This window comes from Porites lutea, chromosome 14 (genome assembly GCF_958299795.1).
Source record: "Porites lutea chromosome 14, jaPorLute2.1, whole genome shotgun sequence".
Classification (NCBI taxonomy): domain Eukaryota; kingdom Metazoa; phylum Cnidaria; class Anthozoa; order Scleractinia; family Poritidae; genus Porites; species Porites lutea.
In genome coordinates this window covers 4,133,002-4,153,965 of record NC_133214.1, presented here as the reverse complement: position 1 = coordinate 4,153,965, position 20,964 = coordinate 4,133,002, and the positions used below count along the sequence as shown (strand labels likewise).

Genomic DNA, 20,964 nt, shown 5'->3' with positions numbered 1-20,964 from the left:
TCCCCAGTAACAATCCCAGAAACCATTGCGGGACACATTTGGGCTAAAAGTCCCCTTCTCCTTTCTAAAGTGGCGAACTTAAGCCGTAAGCTGAAAGAGATGAGGACTATTTAGGTGTTAATAGCTCCTGCTTGTGACTTTGACAGTATTTTCTGCTAGACTGTTGGCGACTGGATCACAAGGAGAAGAGCAAAATTTGATTTGATTTCACTAGATCGAAACGCTCCGCGCTTCTGATTGCAACTCGGCTCCGGCGCGAGGTTACCCTCTGACGCCGTCACAACTCTCGTAACGTCACTTACTCGGTCACCTGCAGAGAGATTAGCGGGAAAGAATTCCATTTTAAATGTCATGTGACATCTAGGGGGTCAATAACAGCACGCGCACTGTTGGGCGGATTTGTGTTTTTTTTTTTTTTTTTGCGTTTACGTGAACAACTTAACAACAACTAACAACAAAAAGAAGCGATTTTATTTAAAATGATACTAAATCACACATGAATTATTCTACAATTGCACAGGTAAGGAACGTCCCTTTTATTGCTAGGCAGTGTTTTTATAAAATGCTAAAACTAAAATCGCGACGTCACCTATTGTTAATGCGCCAACCAGAAGCGCATTGGTTTCCTTAAACAAAAGATTCCTTTGTCAAAAATCGTTACAAAATTTGAATAACAAAACAATAACGCTTATAAAGACTGATGTCTCCTATAACATTAGCCTGTGTTGTCGCTTTTTAAAAAAATTAGCAGCTACTACGCATGCAGTCTAGAGTTTCAGATACTTTCTTTTTTCCTACTGTTTAATTCCCAGACGACAATGTCTCTTTAGTAGAAACTATTTTATAACTTAACTGGAAAACTCGCTTTAATCTCCGCAAGTGCAACGCTTCACAGGAGCAACAGTGGTGTAGCTTCCTGCAGCTGAAAGAATAGAAATATACTTGAGCTGGAAACCGCACGATGTAGGCAGACCTCTTTTCCTACAGGAGAAAATAAACCATACAAATAATAAGCATTCTTTGAGAAAAAAATACCGTAATTAGTCAGCTCTCTGTTAGTCAGGCAATCGGCATTCATTTTTTAACTTCTGTAGAAAATTAACACGGGGTCACCACCGTAGCCTGAAGACAGAGGCAAAACTGCGCATGAACAGAGCACCGTCTGCAACAAAACTTCGCTTTTTTCCTATTTTTCCGAATGCGGCAAAGTATAAATTGGCGAAACGGCACATGACATGAGAATTACTTAGTAAGATGTCGTTCTGAAACCTCTGGAAGTGGCTACACCCCATGGTCCTATTAAAAGCGACTTAGGACCATAAATTTGCTCTAAAGAAACGAAAGTTAATTTTTGACCTGTAAAGAATTCTTTTAACCACGGAAAGAAGCCGTGAAGCCCGCGAGCAAGTACTCAGTTGGGAAGATGTCGCGAGAAGTAACGCGCGAGTGGTACGCTAAAAGAAACACTCTCGCGTGTTCTCGCGGCTTACTTCATCGGCCAGTCACCATTTTTCCTGGATAATTCAGTCGTCTCAAGAGAAATTGAAGACAATGGTTATGCAAAGTTATGGGGGGTAGACAAGGTGCATTATGGTCTATGTAAAAATGGTGAATTCAACATCAGGACAGCTCGCTCGCAGGCTCGACGCTCTCAAAATGGTAACCGTCAACCGTAAAAATAGACTGCTTGCAGTCCGCCTTTTCTCTTAAAATCCGCCTAGTTCTTGATCTCATCCAGCGCAATTGCAAACCACGAAGTTATCATATAGGTATCGAGACAAGACGAGAAAAGACGGTCTCTTACTTTTTCTTCTCGGGCTCACGCCCACGTTTCTCGCTGCAAGCTGCTTCGCCGCTCGCGTGCTTAGGTTTTGCGTGCAGTAACTTTGCAAAGAAAAATAAGAGACTTCTCGCAGCCTACCGTAAAAACCATCGCCCCGAAAGACATAATAGAGATATGGGTAGGGCATGTTTGCAGGCTATACCACCTATTTAGAGCACGGGAAGAAATGAATTTGTACTTACGAAAATGGACACATGCTCTCGCTTTCACAATGACCCATGTCAACCAACTGAAATGAAGTTAGTAATAGTTTAGTCTCTTCCATCTTACGAGTATTGTCAGCCTTTGTCCGACGAGACGAGACGAAAACTCGTTAAATCTCGTACTCTCGTCGGACGAAGGTTGGCGATAGGCATTGGGGCACAGGTAACCCAATCTGTATGAGTCTATTAAACATTTTAATGTCATGTAATTTGAGTGTCGCGATAAAATGGCGTAATAGCGAAAATATACGGATTTGTAAAGGGAAAAATATGCGATTTCTTGACAAAATCACGAAGACCATTTCTTCAACAAATATCGCTTACCCAAAGTCGTTTGTTTGTCTTTTTGTCTCTTTTTCGCCAATTTTGCCCTTGTTTTTTTACCGAGCTGCGCGTTAAAAGATCGAAACTGAACAACCGAGAAAAATTGTTATTATAAACACCGATTATTCGCCTCATTCAGTTTTATGCATTTTTTTGAACCTTTGGGACACCTCTCTTCAAGGGACACCTCCATTCAGGGGACACTAAATTTGGTCCCGGAAAAAAGTTCACATAATATTTGTAACTGTTACCTCTATTGAAGGGACAACTCTATTCGGGAAAAAGGGCACTTTTTCTGGGTCTGAAACTCAAGTTTAACTTCCATTCAATCAGGGGACACGCAAAATATGACTGGCCACAAAGAGGCTAGATAACATGTAAGCTAGTCACAATGATGTCAGCTTTCCACAAACTGGACTGTTTGTTAATTTTTAACAAACCCCAGCCCAACCTCCATCCAGGGCACACTTGTCTCGGTCTCGGGCGTGTCCCCCAAACAGACTGTTCAGTAGCGGATCCAGGGCAGCGGCACGGGGGGCCCGGGGGGCCTGGCCTCCGCCCATTTATTTCTAGACCAAACTGTGGCCCAAAGGGCTGAAAAAATTTTTTGTCACCGCTCCTCCCCACTTATCTCAGGGTCTGGATGACCGCCCCCCCTCCCCTTATCTGAAAGTCTTGGATCCACCACTGCTGTTCCACTGTAATAAACAGTCAAGTATTGCTATAACTGGCAACACACCTTAGTTCTAGTGGCATTTTTTCCTTGATCGTCAGTGTACAGTTCAGCAAACGCCTCGTATTTTGCCACTCGGTAGCAAGACGGTTTCACACAAGAGCAACTCTTAATTACTGGAATAAGCCTTTCGCCTGCAGGAAAAAAACCGTTACAACCTTACGTTTTAGTAGCTTGGCGCCAGGTCTCGTTGAATTGTTTCGATTTGTTGTGTTACGATTTGTTACCCTCCTTTATGCTACTTTACCTGACCTTACCTCACGTTAGTTTTGTTACGTGCGTTGAGTTTCGTTACGTTGAGTCAACTTTTAAAGTTACCTTCCATCTTGTGCTTTTTCTAACTCATCCTCCCTTTCCTTCTGTTGCGTACCTTAATTTGATGACAGTAAGTTACGCTTAATCACTTTACTTTAACTGGTGCTTCTTTATCCATCTAGCCCTTTGTTTCTTGCGTTAACTTAAGTCAACATTACTAAGTGACATTACTCAGTGATCCTGCCTTACATTACTCGCGTAACCCCACGTTACTTTATCTTTCGTTAAGTTAGTTTCGTCACGTTTGGTTACGTTACCTAATCCTATACGTTACTATATCCAAAGTTAACTTATTTTACCTTAGGTAGCGCTGTTTTACTACTGTATCTTACTTCACGGTAGGTTAGTTCACCTTACTTTGCCTAACCTTACGTTTTATCACGAAACGTTACCCTACTTTTGAACTGCCCTTTTTCTTCTTTTTTTATTTACACGGCAAAACATCACATAAAAGTATATTCTTACTGCAAATGCAAACTACTAAAATCAAACTGATTAAGAATACTCAGAGAGCACATCATATCAGTGAATACACTAGCTCTTCACCTTTCTTCATTTTATTTTATTTTACTTTACCCTTTGTTAACCTACCGCGCGGCATGCTACGTTACTTTCTATACTTTACTTTACGTCACGTTATCATTGTGAAACGTTATCCCTCCTTACTTAAACCCTCGTTTTATGTTAGCTTACGTTAAGTGACTTAGTTTTACATGACTTAACTACGAAAGCCTTATTTCACCTTAAGTTAACTTCAGTTATGGTAGCTTACGTTACGGTACCTTACGTTATACGGCAGCTTACTTTACTTTACCCTTCGTTACCTTACGTTTTTTTACAGTATTTTACATTACGGTGCCTTATGTTACGGTACCCAGGTTATCGTAACTGGCGTTACATTACGTTACTCTTTATTCTCTCGAACTATCTTTCCCCACATTTTCTCATGTTAGTTTACGATAAGGATGGGCTGAGTTCTTTGATCCGGAATATGTTCTACACTCCTACATTTTCTAACACCCCAAATCATGTTGAAACATTGCATGGGCTATTACATTTGAGAGTCTCAACCCCCCCCCCCCCCTTCCCCCATCCTCTTCACTACCGCCTCCATGTCCTCCACCAGTTCTTACCCGAATGGAGAATTGAAGAAAAAAGCCTTTACTGATAAAATAAATTTCATGAAATCTAAGTTCACCCCCCGAATAATTTTCTTAAAAATAACGTTTTAATTGTTTAATTAACTCCATCTGTAAGTCCCTAGCTAAAGAAGTGCTGGATAAATTTAGGTTTCTGGGAGACTGCCCACCTCCCCCTCCCCTAACCCATCATTTTGTCCTAAGTGAGAAGTAAGTGTTAATGTTAGCTTCAGTAGGGCAGGGGTAGGTGGAACCCCCAGCAACGAGGTTGGGGAAGTGTGCGAGTTAATGCAATTGCCTTATCGTGGTCAATTAACTGATAAAGGTCACTTACCATTGGGAGTAACAATGGCCTTCTGATTGGTCCAAACTGGCCTGCAAGACAGTTGGTTTCCGCAGCTTCCAGCGCAAACGCCAACATCAATGGTCCTGTTGAACGTAGTGTGAGGGTAGTAGGTGTACATGCGCGGAAACCGCTGACAGCCAGACGTCACTTCCTGACAACTCTGAATGGTTTCTATCGGTTTCACGTAAAAATCAGAAATCAAGTGACGCTCCTCAGTGATGCTATGAGGAATGCACGTTATCCTGGCCGGTACATTGGAGATATTTCTTGACTCCTGTTGTGTTAAAATCCAACCAAAACAAAAATGATAATTGGCATTTTTCCTTACTTTCAGTTCTTTCGTTACTTTGCGTCGCTCCCAACTACAGTGAACTCTCTCCCGGGACTCTCTCAAAGCGACCACTTCTCGTGAGCGACCATCTCCAGAAAGCCACCAACCGTTTTGTTTCTCAGTCAAATACTGTTTCAAAAACTCTCTCGAAAGCGATCACTACTATATACTTTAATTTCTTAAGCGACCGCGACCACTTTTTAGGGTGGAAATGTGACATATTCGTTTGTTATAAGCGACCACCCGGTATGATCACGTATGATTGTAAGAAAACCATTGCTCGAATGTCACAAAAGTTCAGTATGTGACAGCGCGACCAAGTGTGCTGACAGATTTTAGCAGCTGACTCCCAACAGTTACAATTATCTGCTATTATCTGCTGCAGGGGTTACAGTTATCTGTAGGCAAAAGGGTGTTTTGTAACTTTGATGCAAAATATTACGTACAAAGTTTCAACCGTTCCAAGCGCTATTCAATGTGAAACATTATCGCCAGTTGTCTATTTGCTTAAGTTTTAGCTTGTAAGGTAATAACTTTATGTAATTACGTAAATCAGTTAATTTTGAGCTTATTTTCTTGAATTTTCCCGTAGACGACCACCTACTGCAAGCGACCACTTTTTCGAGCACCAAGGGTGGTCGCTTACGAGAGAGTTGACTGTATTTTAATATCTGAACGCCTGGAACAGGCTCCCGGAGGGGGCGGGAGCGGGTACTGCTATATATGGGCTATCGGATATGTGCCGCTGCGAAGGGTATGGTTTTCAAGCAGTTCACTCCGGGATAGGGTATATAAATCAGGGAGTTTGGGTCTAGAATAGGGTATCATTTTCCAGGAAACTGATCAGTTGGTTGAAATTTTAGTCTAGATTAAGGAAACCAGGAGTTGGGGAGTTTAGTCCAGTATAGGGTAGCAAAATTCAGCTAAACTAGTTATGGTATAGGTTAAGGGTTCTAGGGTCTCAGCCGTACATCCCCACCCAAAAATTCCTAAATCCCCCCCGCCCCACCCGGGAACAGGCCACTAAAAGGGAGGCAGCGTGGACAAGCGGTTAGAGGTCTTAGAGCGCTGGAATTAAAATCCGGAGGTCCCTAATTCGATCCCCATCTTAACCGATAGCTGGTGAATTTGTTTTCGGTACTTTGTAGTTCTACCCCACGGCCTGACGCCCGAAATAGCCAACTGGTTTGCCTCGGAGCATTTTGGATTCTTACCCCTTTTATGTTCATTTCAATTATTTGTTTCTGTCATTCAGTATTCCGTGGGCCAAAATGTAAATTTATTTTTATAATCATACTGTCTGTCTACAAGGGGCGCAAACTTATTTTCCTTCGCATTTATTTAAGCAATAGAAAACGTTTTCTATTGCTTTTATAAAATAACTTTCCCGAGAAAAAAGCAAAACTCTCTTGTTTAGAGCAATGATTAAAAGACAAATTCTTACCAGTCGTGAAGTCTTGTAAACGAAGCTTGTACGCGTAATCAGTCCTTGTTTTGCAAAAAAGATGCTTTCCAAAATACCGGTTTTTCTCGCTTAAAATGTCAGCTCAAGCGAAAAAAAAATTGACAAAGCATGTTTCTAAAGATTTTTCAAGTTTCAGCCGACCAGGAAATGGGTAAATAAAGTAAACTTGTCGAGGTTTTCAACTCAAAACCTTTTTCAAATTAGTGCTTGCGTGATTAGCGCGCGAAAAGCAAAACATCTTGACGTCACAACCATGTTTACATACTCTCATGCAAAAACGCCTCTCGGCCAATCAGAGCGCGCGTACTATTTTAGTTATTTTATAATTAAGGATAATATCCTGCAGACCTAGATGTCGGCAGCGCCGTACGCCGTACCTTCAAACTCTAGCGCTACGTCCCTGATGCTTTGACTGTCTTGATTGGTTCTTTAATTCCCTTACGTCTCTTGCATAACATCGGTTTAAGTAATAGTTTGTGTACGGGGTTTATAACCTTCAATTTAATAGAAAGCTGTTCTAACCAACTGATTTAACCAGGGAATAGGCTATCAGCGAGTTTATTAACGTAAATGCTGCCAGGTGACAGAGGGCATGTACATCAGTACCTTTCGGCTGCCACATTTAGCCACATCACAGGTAATTTCTTTATCTGAAAGGAAAGCGAGAAATTCACTTAAAACATTTCAAGCTTGCAGTTCGTATATCAGTAGCGTTGAATTACAACCAAGAGTATACAAATCTCGGGGGGGGGGGACTCCGCATATGAAAGGGGTGGGGATGCTCGTCGTCTCGCTTGGAGGTGTGAGTTTCGGATTTTGGTCTTGCTTAGGGTGTTCTGGGCAAAACACCATTATATTTAGCCGTAAAAGTCTCTTTAGGGACGACGAGCATCCCCACCCCTTTCATATGCGGAGTCCCCGCCCCAGGATACAAATACACAATCAAAATTGACGCCCATTCTTAACAAAAACGCCTCTTGTTCAATAAACGCCCTGCTACGATGTTAAGTTTGTATTAGAGGCCGGTCTCTAATAAACGCCCCCTTTCTAATAGACATGCCCAATGACAGTTATTACAAGTTTCCAGGAATAAGCAGAAAGGAGCAAGATCATCAATGCATTGTTTGATTATCAAGGGTAATTTGCACTCTGCGCTTACTATTTTATTATTATTATTATTATTATTATTATTATTATTATTATCATTATTGCTATTTTTATTGGAATACCCAGCGAGACCTCGGTATAAGAGAGAGTATCTCTGCGAACATTTGGTTGGTCTGGCTGGATTACAGTGGAACCCCACGGGGTGAATATGGACACCAATTAAAGAGAACATGCCATGGTGTCCGCGTTATCCGGGTGTTCGTATTAAGCGGGCCCTCAAGGGCAAAAAAAAAAACTTCTCGGGCAAATGTTTTGTCGATGTAAAGACTAGCTAAAGCAGACATTTTTACGAGAAAAAGTTTTTTAAACGCTGTTTTTAAATTTCTTAACTGTAACTGTAACAAGTTTATCCTAAAGAAACCTCACGATCAATTATCATAGTCTCGAACATTTTCTGATTAAAATTACCTTTTTTAAGTATTCTTGTTGAAACACGACAGTGGAATGCATGACTTAACTTTGTACTGACGCCAGCTGAACTAAAAATAAAAACTTTTGTGGCGAGTTCACCCGCTATTTCCGTCAAGTTTAGTGATAAGAAATTCAGTCATAGACAGTGCGCAAAGAACCAGTGAAATGTAAAAAGTGTCCGTTCTCCGTATTAATCCGGCGGTGCCCGTTTTAAGCGGGTTAATTTTAAAGAAAGTATTTGAAATTTTCGTCGGGGCAAACGAAAATTTCCGTAAAATACGTGTGTCTGTAGAGCTGGGTTCCACTCTAACTAAAAAATCGTCAATCTTTCGAATGACTAAAAAATGGGTATCCCTGAGCAGACCCACCACAGATCACCCAGCAGGTTAAAGAACATTTCACTTACAACTTTTGCGATTCTGCTCCAAGCGAAGCCGCAAGTCTGCGCTTCCGGTAGATAAGCCAGCTGTGAAATGAAAAAAAAAGGAAGTTGTCTTCTTAATCCGAATATGCAGAATGAGCAGATTCTAAAATCGCCGGGGGTGTTTGAAGCTGAAAATGATCCAGTTTTGAGAAAGAAAGACAAAAGAAAAAGATAGCTTATTCAAGCTTTTGAATTACAATTCCAGAGCTGGATGGGGAAAACTTTGCAAATGAATACAAATAATTATACTACGCCAAAATGTACACCCATAAAATCACCTAATCAAATCGCCATTGTGCAATTGCTCTAAAAAAAGAAAAAAAAAATTTTTTTCTAGTCTGTCCGTTATGCAAATACTGAAATCGTGAAATCGTGAAATCGTGAACTTAAACGTGAACGTGAAAGAGAAATCTTCTGTTATTTCTCAAATTAAGACTACGTATGTTTTTCCTAGCGCCTTTATTGGGATTTCCTACTCTGAGTTTACAAGTGATCCTGAGTAAGTGATCTGGCTTGTAAAATATGATCAATAACAAATGTTGAACCGTTTTTCAGTAGTCTTCTTGTGAGATATGATCCCTTCCTTTGTGGTTGTATTGACGTTGAGTAGCCACTCTCACCCCCCCCCAACCGGGGGGGGGGCAATGACTACACTATCACAATATCGTTGCTAATGTTGTAATCAATCCTTCGGTTGATAAATAATGGAGATCTAAAAAGTAGGTGGTCCTTATCAAGGAGACACTTGAGGTGAGAACCATGACTTTGTGGTATAATTAAATCCACGCATTGTTGAGGCTCCTTATTCATCGGGATGGGGCGCGGGGGATGGGTGTGTGTGACCCTAGCTTCTCCGAACAGCTAGCAGTATCAGGCGCTTGGAAGTAAGATGCGAGAAAGAACGGGAGTCGCGACGGCCGAGACACGCCAGGTCTCCCCTCGCGTATCTCCGTCGCACGCCCTGTTCTTTCTTAGGCAATTACTTTCAATAGGCGCCTGCTACACAGGCTACCCAAGAGGAGATGACAGGATCCCATAAGTGTTCCTGGAGATGAATAGCACAGGATACGCTGGTTCGAGCTTGCTAATCAGAGGCTGCTTAAAGTACCGTTTATCAGCTTAGTATTACTGGTAAAGGCTAATAAATCTTAGTCATGTTATTATCCAACAATATTGGCCCCAAAAAAATCAGCCCTTTGCCGTATTGGCAGCCACGCATTCAGTTTTGTTTTTTTGAAAAAAACATTTTGTTCTTGTTTTCTTTACATTCACTTCTCACCAAGGAACCAAATATAACTACCATCATCCCCAATGCTTTCATGCGTGAGTGCTGTTGAACTGTAATCTTTTCGTCCCTAGTAATAATGTAGTCGAGTACACTGAACAGAAATCAGTCTTAAATGCGAATTTAAGAACCCATTTAGTACGTATTGTGTAGATTTTCCCATCAATCAACCTTTATCATCCCCATTGTGTATTTTTCCGCTAAGTGAAAAAAGCAGTGATATGATTTAATCAAATAGACAATAATTATAATACAATGCTTAGTATTACAGGTAAAGACTAACCCTAACCATAACACAAGTTTTCTTATGTTTCTCTGCGTTTTAAAGGTCAGAATAAAAAAAAAATACAAAATAGCTCGAAAGAAGTCAAGAATAGACCAATTTCAATAAATTGAAATGTAAGTTCAGCAATGAATAATACATTTTTTTTTTGTTTTATTTCTCGTTTTGAAGTATGAATCAGATGAATAATTGGACTAAGACCATGTGCGCATGAGGTCAAAATTATGCCAAGTCACGCGTATAAGTAATTTCATTATGTAACATTATACAATAACCTTTTTGCAGTACGTGCTAGTTAGAGTTGGAAAGATTAGAGTTGGAAAGTCAATACCACACAATCGTTCTTTAACGAAAACATTCCTTAGTAACGGAAGAGAGGTAGCTTTCGGTTTGGAATTTGAATTCGGAAGCTGTCTAAAATTCGCGGATACGAGGATGCTAGCTACTTGCCTTGTTTTGTACCAAAAACGATACTCTTTTCCCGGTATCAAGAGAAATTTACTAAAGAGAGCACTACTATTTGGTGTAAGGAAGTACCACTGTAATTCGCCAGGTGAAAAGGACTTTCGATGGATCAACGAAAATTTTCTAGTTCGCTACATTGACTCCTTTGGAGAGATGTCTCCAGTTTTCTACGGCTGTGGTTGGAAATCAGGAACTGTGGAAGCGAACGCTTGTGTCTATAATACGCTGAAATGGTGGCGCTCTCATTCACACGTACGTTAAGAGAATCGACAGGGATCTAACAGCCTTTAATAGGGCACTTGAAAAGTCTTCCGTTCGAAGCTCTGTTGAGTTGCCTCTGGGGATTGACAGATAATTCGCTCCGTATTCGGGTAAATTGTTGATTCTGAGTACGTAGTCATTAACTATCGCATAACTTGTTGAACGGCTTGCTGGAGCGAGGCCCGTTTGAGCAGGTAAAAATGAAAATTCTAGGGGAGAGATTTTTTCTCCCGACAAATGATTAAATCATCGATTAAGTAATCTTTTTGCACAGTAAAAACGATGTTTAATCGAATCACTAAGCCCGTTTTACGTAGGATATTCACGTAGATGAATTTCAACAACGCTGTGTTTAATGATACTAGCCTTTGAGTTTTAAGACTGTGGCTGCAAAAATTACCACAAAATTACTAAATTTGTTTGATATCTTGATATATATGAGTTAAGCCACAGACTAAACTGACCTAAAACCACTGTAAAACAGCTGTATCGTAGTCCCCTTAAAAGTTCTTTATTAAATCAAGATACCTAGCCTCTGAGGTTCATTGTTGCAACACCAGATTAGTATTCAGACCTATCCAAGCTTAATTTTCATCGGCCATTGGTAAGCAATAATTATAGAGCTGTCGCTTTTGCTTTTGTTGGATTCAAAATATTAGAAAACATTCCCTCTAAATTACAAACAGGTCCCTTACAATAACTTCAATGAGCAATACAAACTGTACCTTTTCAATACCCAATGAGTAATTTGATTTCTCTGTCATCACTATCAATAATCATTTCTATTGTATTTATTTAAAATTGTAAGTAAGACTTGGTGCAGTTATAAGTTTGCTTTCTCCGTTATATGTTACTTGTAGTTTTATGTAAATGTATACAGCAGTTAGTTACACGTGATAGTGACCAACTCGAAAGCCAAAGCTCCTAAGGCATTGGTCACCGCACACATTTCACCTTTGATGATTTATGTAATTTGTTGTATAATTTTTCCTAGTTCTGTAATGTATTGTAATTTTTGTAGTAACCTATTGAAATAGTGCAAAAAATAACAAAGTCTGAAATCTGAGATATGTTTCAAATCTGATTTGGCTTCAGGAAAATGTCCAAGTGCCAAGTAGAACTAATTTAGGAAATTAACCCGGCACTGTAATGGCACGAAATCATGACTAACTTTCAAAGACCCGAATATTCATCAGAGGGGAACCGGTGTCATTTTTAGCCATTCTTAACCGACTTCTGTGTGGCCTAACCCGGATTCCAAAGGCGGGTAAAGACAATTCTGTACCAACGTTTCGTTTTTAATGTTAGTTAGAATTTTCCGGAAGGTTACCACCTCAAAGTGAAGCTTAAACCATGGCAATACTGGGTAACGAAACCATTGAAAACGGTTTTATTTCACCTTATCGGAACTCAATGTGAATAAATGAAATGGCATACAACTGCCTATCCTGTATTTTCTGCTCCAGTGACGTTTTGCTGGGCTGGTTTTCAGACTGATCGGCGCGTCCAAACATTTAGTCTTTTTCAATGAAGGTGAAGACAGGACCGCAAAACTAGCCCAAAGCGCTTCAAAACGAACTCAACATACAGCAATAAAGTAAGTGAATTTCACTTTAGTTTCTTCACAATAAGCTCCGATAAGGCGAATTTTCTTCGAAATAAAGCTACTCCCATTTGAACCCTATCGAAACCCTGTGAATCATTTAGTTACGCAAAATTGCCAGTCGTGTTAACTTTTAATAAGTGCTCACATATAGTGCATGGGTTTGACACAGGCGCGCCTTTGGGCTCATCTGCAAGCTTAACGCACATTATAAAATTGGTTTTGAAAACCAGATTTCAACAACAGCCACAACTTAACTTTTCTTTACCCCTTCACAATGATTTAATTGATAAATTACAGAATTCTGGGAACTTCTGCCTACCCGAAATATCCTTACAATAATAATGCCAAGCGCTAAGCTGCTCGTTAAGGTCGGGCACCCAAACAGAAAGACACACACACGCACAGGAAAATGGTAATGAACAGAGACTACCAGAGGTACCAATATAATCAACACTTGGCAACACTAATTAACTAGTTACAGCTAACGCTCAGTGCCAACGAGCAAAGATTTTACCTGGAGTGATACTACTTAAAATAAGTCGTGAAATAGGTAGTAGAATACTACGTACTATCATGCACTAATTCCATTGTCTTCTTTTGTTTATTTGTAGCTATTTTATACTAGCTGTTATTAACTGTTTCAAGGGTCAAGTTAAATCGCTCTACAGTATACGTGCGCACTGTTCAATTTGTTTAGAAATGTCATGAATTACCGTCATTTACGAAAAATAGTTTGAACTCAATTCGATTACATAAGCGAAAATTACCTTGAAAATAGTGAACTTAACTGTTCTACTGCATAAAGAATTTGAAATCCCGACTTTTACACAGCATATTTTCGATATCGAAATTTGTGTTTTTGTCTGAAGTTGCGCACAGGTCATTTTGCGTCAAATTTAGTGGTCTTATAAGCGAACTTAGAGCGATTTAACTTTCCCCAGGGGTGGGGAATTGTTTAAAGCGGTCCTGTCCCGTGTGTAGAGGAGTGGGGCAAATAAAAAATATCTTCTCTTTGATTTTGCGAAGTGCGTGTTATTTCTCGCGCGGTTTACACCTTGGCTGCGGACCACAAGACTACGTATTTTTAAGGAAAAACGCAGGAATTTGTCGGAGAGTGGTTGGTTGGAGTAACTTATCAAAATGAAAGTCTGTATTTAAAGAGATGTTTTAAAATTTGAAACGAATGTGCGTATGATGCGTTCTCCAGTGGATTTTAGTTTCTGGAAAGGAAGGACAGAAATATTTCTTCAGCTTAGCTTTAAATAATGATAATTTAAATGAAAAGGCTTTTGATATATGTGGAGAAACAAAGATTCGGTCCAGTGTTCTTATGAAGTTCTACCAAGGAGGCGCTTTTCGTAAAGAGTTTTTCTTCTTCGTTTTCGTTTTCAAATTTATTGTTCATGTTTTAGCTACATTATGACATCCATTATCCTTCTCTCAATAAACTCAGGAAAACATTCATAAAAGTTGTGAAAACGTGTCGTTTTGCCTTTGTAGATGTAGCAAAAAACATATGTGAGGTCGGTCAGGAGCTCGGGGGTGGGGAATTGTCTCTTTCTACGTGCCCGGGGGTGGGGAATAGACCTCCAAAAAAGAAAAAAAAAAAGGCAAATCCCCGGGGGTCTGCCCGGGGGGGGGCATGGTTACAACTAAAATTGAACAATGCATAAAATCACTCTAGAATCTTCGAAAAATCATATTAAAGTCCGCGAATATTCAACGTACCGATTCAGGCACAGATTTTTGCACTCGTTTTAGGCAGTCTACTTTTCAGGAAAAAAAGATTTATGGTGCGACGATGAAGCCTTCCGAATTACTTTGCTTCAAAGACACAATAAATTCGGCGGCGTTATATTTTTTCTTACCCTGAGAGCAAAGATCCTTCGATCTTCCTAGATAAGTCCGGAAGACTTATCTAGGTAGATCGAAGGGCCTTTGCTTGCAGGGTAATTTTTTTCTTAGCGGCAGGCAATAAAAAATTCCAGCGGGCAAATGCGACAGCTATACGCGTTTGATGCAAACGAATCCACCCGACGATTGGCTGAAGACGGAATGAGCACGGGACTCACAAACACGCACACGGCTCGTGGATTCTCTGTTCTGTATCACGTGTTCGCTCGAAAACAATGCATTCTCTGTTCTGCATTACGTCATAAAAGTTACCTTACACTATCTACGTTACATCGATTCGAGAACTTGGAACTTCCTGGAACTTTCGCGCACGCCGCTTTATTAGGCTGTGCCTCGAATTTCTTGAGGCCGCTCGTTCGCAATTATTGCAAAACAGAATTTGTATACAATAGAAGCGGCGTAGAGTAAACCAGTAGTAATTGATAAAAACAAAGGTGTTTCATTTTCTGTATTACAAGGACAATTCAACCGTATAATGCGGAAGGAGATTGAATACCTACGTCAATGGAGTTCCATACTGATGGAGTTTAAATATATTCCTTAATTTGTTCTTGTTTTGGGAAGATAATAAGATATCTATTTTACTATGCTTTAGTGTTCTGCCTAAGATTCGTATAAGAGGCTAGAAGAGTAATGTGTGAAAAATGGCAAAATTTGAAACATTGCACCAAGTGAAGCGGAGAAAAGTTTCCCGAGCAGTAGTAGGTGCTTTTGACTTGAAAATATGCAGTTACGTCTTTTCGACAGTTTTATAAAACTCCATTAATAAATAAACACAGTCGTTTTCGTGAAGGGATAACATGAAAAGTTACTCTGTAACATACCTTTCAAGAAACAGAAACTCAGAAGAACGCCCACAACCGTCACCTTGCCTGTGAAATTCATGGTCAACTCACTCTCACTGGAGCGGAGGGTAGAAAGAACTCGGATAACCATACGAGAGACGTATTTAAAGCCTGACTTCTAGAAGTCACGTTTCCTGATCACGTTTAGTCATAAAAGAAAAAAAAATGTTCTAATGGGTTAATGATTTTTTTTTCAAAACAAGCTCAAAATAGTCTCCTTTCGAGGAGGCGGAAAAATGTTTCAAACTGAAGGCTAGATTTAGCTGGCTGTCGGTTTCCTGATTGAGAGACACTTTCATCATGAGTCTTGTAAATGGAACAGTTTTTCTCGATTATTATTCCTAAAAGAAAGCTGAGATTGCGAAGTGAAAAAGGCTTAATTTGTCACTGCTCTGGACAGTCTCAGACAGGACAAGCTTATCGGTCGGCATCAACAAATTAAAAGTTGAAGTTACCACACCAACCTCATTGTAAACGTTTGGCACTTAATAATAACTCAAGGCCTAATACTTGCTTTATGATATCGCTCTCCTTAAAACCAGCATTAAAAAGAGCTTCGAAATGGAATCTAGCAGTCGCGGAAACGAATCTTAACAAATCTTTGCTTTTTATAACATAAACACAATCAGAGACGTGTGTTACTGAATACCCTGAGTAAATTATCGTTGGCACGAAGATCTGTATTTGATTTGTCACTATTAATGGACATTGTTTGCTGAACTGACCATATTAAATTAATGTGCAAGCTTTTTGCTTGGCATGAATCCCAGGCCGGGTCAAAGGCGGTGGCCTGAAAAAAACATCAAATTGTTGCGTGAATAAATCTTAACAGTTCTTAACATTGTTACCATAAAAATAAACAGTTTTAAAATCCTTCTGCCTTCCTAATTTAGCTTCAGTGTAAGGTAAATGATTTAAAAGTCTTTGGTCAGTGATCTGTGATACTTACCCGGGGGTAATCCCTATAAATGGCCTATACGGGAAGGCTCCGTCCAAAAGGGGTATTTTTTTTCAGGCGTGTCAGGTATATGAAAGGGTAAGGATTTCACTAGTTGAAGTATAATATAAAAGGAGTGGAGAATCTGTCAGTTCGGTCTGAAAAAGGCCCAACAGGGCTAAGGAATGCGTTTCATGACTGTGAAAAAGCCGAGAAAACGTTCTATTTTTGTGATTTATTCATATTTTTAAGACAGTGCATTTAACGCAGTTAAAAGGGATGAAAAGTTCTAAACTAACAATGGTTTATTAGGTATGTTTACTAACTAGGTATGTGAACAGGGTACCGTTTGTCAATATAAGAAAGGTGTACCTTTTCCGTCAAAAATTGAATATAAAAGGGTAAGGGGTTGGACCTCGGGGCGGAGCCTCCCCTGATAAACTTTGTTGAGTACCTCCCACCCCCTCCCCTCCCCCCAGGTTACTGAACACGTCGAAATCAAACGTGCCGAACAGACTTCAGACTGGCTGTCATACAGGCCGGGAGGGGGAGGGGTGGTTGGGTGGTGCGATTGGTGTTATTAGTGAAACTATTGCGCTGTGAGAAAGCTAATCATTTCTTCTCTTTTTTCGGCTATCCCTCTTTCCCAGCTTCGCTTTGTATGAGAAGTCTTGGGAAGGGAGAGGGTCACACCGAATGTACCACGAAGATTTTAACGCGTAACCAACCCCTCCCCCCGCCAATAAAACGCTTTAGCAACGATGACAGTGATCGCAACGAGAACGTCCAAAATACAATAATGCATCACACTTTTTGATACAAAAAGAAAAAAGACTTTGCACGTACAGCACACTTTTTAGAAAATTTCTTTGCCGTCCCTGCACGAACATGATGCGACATTTCCTTAAGCCAAAAGCTTTGAAAATTGATCAATTTCTGATGATAAGAAGACGTTTAGTAGTTATAGAGTGCAAGACATATCCTAAAAGTTCTTGACGCTTAGATACAGATCTCTTCCACAAAAACGAGCTTGATGGTGATCTCAAACGATAACTGCGCTCTTTCTTATGATTTCGGTGCGGGCTTCCGCTGTGGTTTTTAGAGTGAGGCCTTGACTCACTCTCGGAACTTTGAGAAAGGAGCTTGGGACTTGCTAGGAATAAAGTTGAAATGTTCCACCGTCATCATCACATCCAACCCCCCGTTTCTTTCGTGCGTGAGGTTAAGGTTATCAAGATGTGGCCACGAGATTTCACCAAATTACGAAGAAAAACAGAGATTTCTAAGAGACGGTGTTTGCACCAATGCACGGATATGTCTGACGCGTTTAAGGTCACGTTTGTGAGGTCACACGTGACCCATACAAACACCCCTCTCTTTATTAAAGTTTTTTTTAGGGAGCTTCGGCAACGACGACGTCAAAAGAAACGAGAAAGTCAAAAGAGGAATAGGTCTAATGAATAAAACAACAACTCTGAACGTGCATTACATTACGTAAACAAAAGACAAAGATCTTTTCTTTTTCTTTTTATGAACTTGGATACAGTCCTTAACCCTTTAAGCCCTAAGAGTGATCAGCATGAGACTTCTTCTTATAATATCAATGCTTTAGAAAACAGAGTGGTCATGAGAATTAAGTACATGATCAGGGAAGAAGAATATAATTGATATTTCAACAAATTCTCCCCACCACTTCTATTGAAAAAGTATAGGGACAGTAAATGGGAATCTCAATTTTGATATTAGGGTTTTAAGGGTTAAGAATTCAACTCTAGGAAAATTCGCAACATTGACAATAGTAGAGTAAAAACAGAGTAAAATCACATTTTAAATAACAGTTTCGCCGCTTTCAAAGTTAACTACATAAAAATGACTGTTTGACATCATCGTCCATATTTGCCATCGCTCCTAGCGAACATATTAAGTACTTCTAGTCGGTGGTTAGCTCGAAAGCTATGCTCCTCTGGTCACCGTACACTTCTACATTAAAGCCATTCTTTTCTTTTTTTCTCTTATTAGTTAAATATATTCCTACGTTACTATATACAGTGTAAATATTATATACAAGTGTGAATACACTGAACTGAGCTGCCGTCGCCTGGATCTCAACAAACAAATATGGCAGAAAAAACGAAAAACTTGACATGTATGACTTTCGTGTGCATGATTGCACTCGGAATCAAAATGGTGTTCCTTACTTTTCTTCCATCGTTCGACAATGCAAATTGCCGTCTCTGTCAAGAGAGATAGTTGAGATCCAGAAAATGTGCTTCAATAGTAAGGTGAAGTCACACTTCTCCTTTCTATTGCGTGACAAGGGGACTGGGGAGAAGAGAAAAGAAACCGCGCGGGGAATGGTACGAAGGGAAAACGAGGGAATGATCCTTCTTCATATCTTTCCGCGCGCACTCGTTTTTTAAAATGGATTCTTACGTTTGTTGGTTTGCCTCGAGAAAATCCCCCTCTTTTCTCATCTTAATATATCAGTAATTCCTTTTATGAGTCTGAAAAAAGGAAGAAAACTAAGATGGGTGTTTATTTGCTCTTTAGAACAAGTACGACTTGGTAAAGTTGTTCTATTATTAAGTCGCTTTTAGATACTGACCTGGAAACATTTCAAGATCGTCCAATACCTCTATTTTCAACAAATTTCTTGCATTTCGTAATTGCAAATTGTTTCTATAGTTCAACAATGTGCGATTATAGCGCCGCAAGATTTGTATAGGTAATAGCATGATTTGTAGTGATATTTGGCATAAATACCACGAGTGATATTTCAAAATTGTTATACGTAATTTCACGAGCCGTTAGGCGAGTGAAATTTGAGACAATTTTGAAATATCACGAGTTGTATTTATGCCAAATATCACGTACAAATCATGCTATTATTTGTTTATACTACTACCAACAAAAGGTTTGTAATTTTCACATTTAGGTATTTCAAATTAAGCTGAAATACCACTGCTCTAAGCCAATCAAATTGCAGAAATTTCTCATGTACTAGTATAACATGGCGTAATTTCAGTCGAAGCTTTCTTATTTTCACTTATGAAATAGGGTATGAGCTTGTATACGTTCCTGTTTTCTTTTCTTTCTTTCCTTTTTTCTGTACAGAGCCTTCCTTTTTTTGTACAGAGCAGTTCTTCCTCTTAATGATAGTATTTTACAAAATGAGTTCTACGATTGTTATTGAATTTTGATCTGAAGCATGCTGGCTTACTGGCCAATCACAGAAGAGAATGATAATCCCAAGATCCAATCTGGACTTGATACATTATGCACGCAGCCGCGGCCAAACGCGGGAAAACAGGTACTAGAGTTCGCCTTCGCTGGCCAGTCACAGCAGAGGTAGACAGTCCAGTGAGCAATCAGAGCTTGAAAAAAAATAAATGTAGGTGACGCAGGAAAACATGCTGGTGCCTGATTATGCTAGCCAATCGTGGCTAACGCAACAACCCAGTCAACCAATCACAATAACTCGAACCAATTCATTTCGCGGGTATCCTACCGTGTGAAAAACAGTCGTTCTAGTACTACGCAGCTGGCTGTAATGGCGTGAGAAAGGTGCAGCAATGCAGATCAAACGAATGACGAGATTACTTCCCAAGTACAACTGGAGACCGTATAAAACTGTTGGTAAAATAGTTTTAAGCCAGACAGCAACTCACTTTCTAGGTGGACCACTTAGAAAATTGTTCTGCGCCGTGGTAAAAAACTCTATAAGTCTTTCCCGATCCACTCGGTTTTCTTCATCTTTCTTCGACTCATCAGCTTCCCACGGCCAAAAGTAGCGAGTTCCAAGCGATGACCTGTTTTGAGAACGAGACAGATCATTAAAAACTTTAAAAATTCATTGATCAAACAGACAGAGAAAGCAATGCTAACGCTTAGTTAGTATAAGTGCCTTTAAAGGAGCTGTGTCACGAAATTCAGCCAAATTAGGTGATTACAAAACGCCCGTTAAATTAAGAGAAACGCAAAAATAACCGCTTAAAACATTAAAGGAAGGTTAAAGTAACACAACAGATACAACAGATGCCACGGATGGGCAAAACTGCTGAAGATTGAAACGGATTGAAATTAGGGTTTTTGAAAACTGTTCAGCCTAACAGTTTTTCAAAGTTGATCTCTGCTGTTTGCAACTTCAAAAATAATGCTCAGGAGACATCTCTCTGATTTTGTCATTTCCTTGTAATTTCCTAGCTTACTTTAAGTTCCATAGCGATTGAGGGCTAGCAATTGGCAAAATTAAACAATCGAACTGGACTGCCGTGACACAGCCCCTTTAAATCTGATGAAACATGGCTACGTTCCAAGCCGCGATTTTCTCGAAAAAATAAAACATCAACCAGGAAAAATAGACAGATTTAGTATTTGCCAAATAGGCGGAGCGCGATTTTCCAGCGTTCTGATAGGCTCCCGTAATTCGAAACATCCTTGGCAATTCATTGTTTTGGAACAGGAATCAATATGGCGTCCCGTTTCGTGACAGTTTCGGAAGACGACATTATAGCGACAAATGAAGCAGCTGTAACAACAAGTATCACGAAAGCGACTTGGCTGGTCGGTGTTAACTGGCAGGTAGAAAATCGTTTTCTTACTGAATTTGCAGCACAATCTTAAAAATGCACTCGACGAAATAAAATCCATACACTTTCAATAAACAA

At 39.8% G+C, this 20,964-nt stretch overlaps 2 protein-coding genes across 3 annotated transcripts in view; both read right to left on the bottom strand.

Annotated features, from left to right (window-relative positions):
• Nucleotides 1–449: 449 nt before the first annotated feature.
• Nucleotides 450–15,494, bottom strand: LOC140923886 (uncharacterized). Its single transcript, XM_073373904.1, has 7 exons — nt 15,340–15,494; nt 8,684–8,743; nt 7,306–7,349; nt 4,892–5,177; nt 3,110–3,237; nt 2,026–2,072; nt 450–981 (listed from the first exon to the last, which is right to left on the bottom strand). Exons 1-7 carry the CDS (start codon nt 15,449–15,451, stop codon nt 867–869), a joined length of 792 nt encoding a protein of 263 aa, XP_073230005.1. The 5' UTR covers nt 15,452–15,494; the 3' UTR covers nt 450–866.
• A 2,295-nt stretch (nt 15,495–17,789) lies between these two features.
• LOC140923882 (cap-specific mRNA (nucleoside-2'-O-)-methyltransferase 1-like) overlaps nt 17,790–20,964 on the bottom strand; it is a 28,923-nt gene continuing 25,748 nt past the window's right edge. For both annotated transcript variants that reach the window (XM_073373900.1, XM_073373901.1), the window contains exon 26: nt 17,790–20,106. In XM_073373900.1, the coding sequence (XP_073230001.1) occupies nt 19,962–20,106 (145 nt within the window). In that variant the 3' untranslated portion in view covers nt 17,790–19,961. The remainder of the gene's footprint in view (nt 20,107–20,964) is intronic.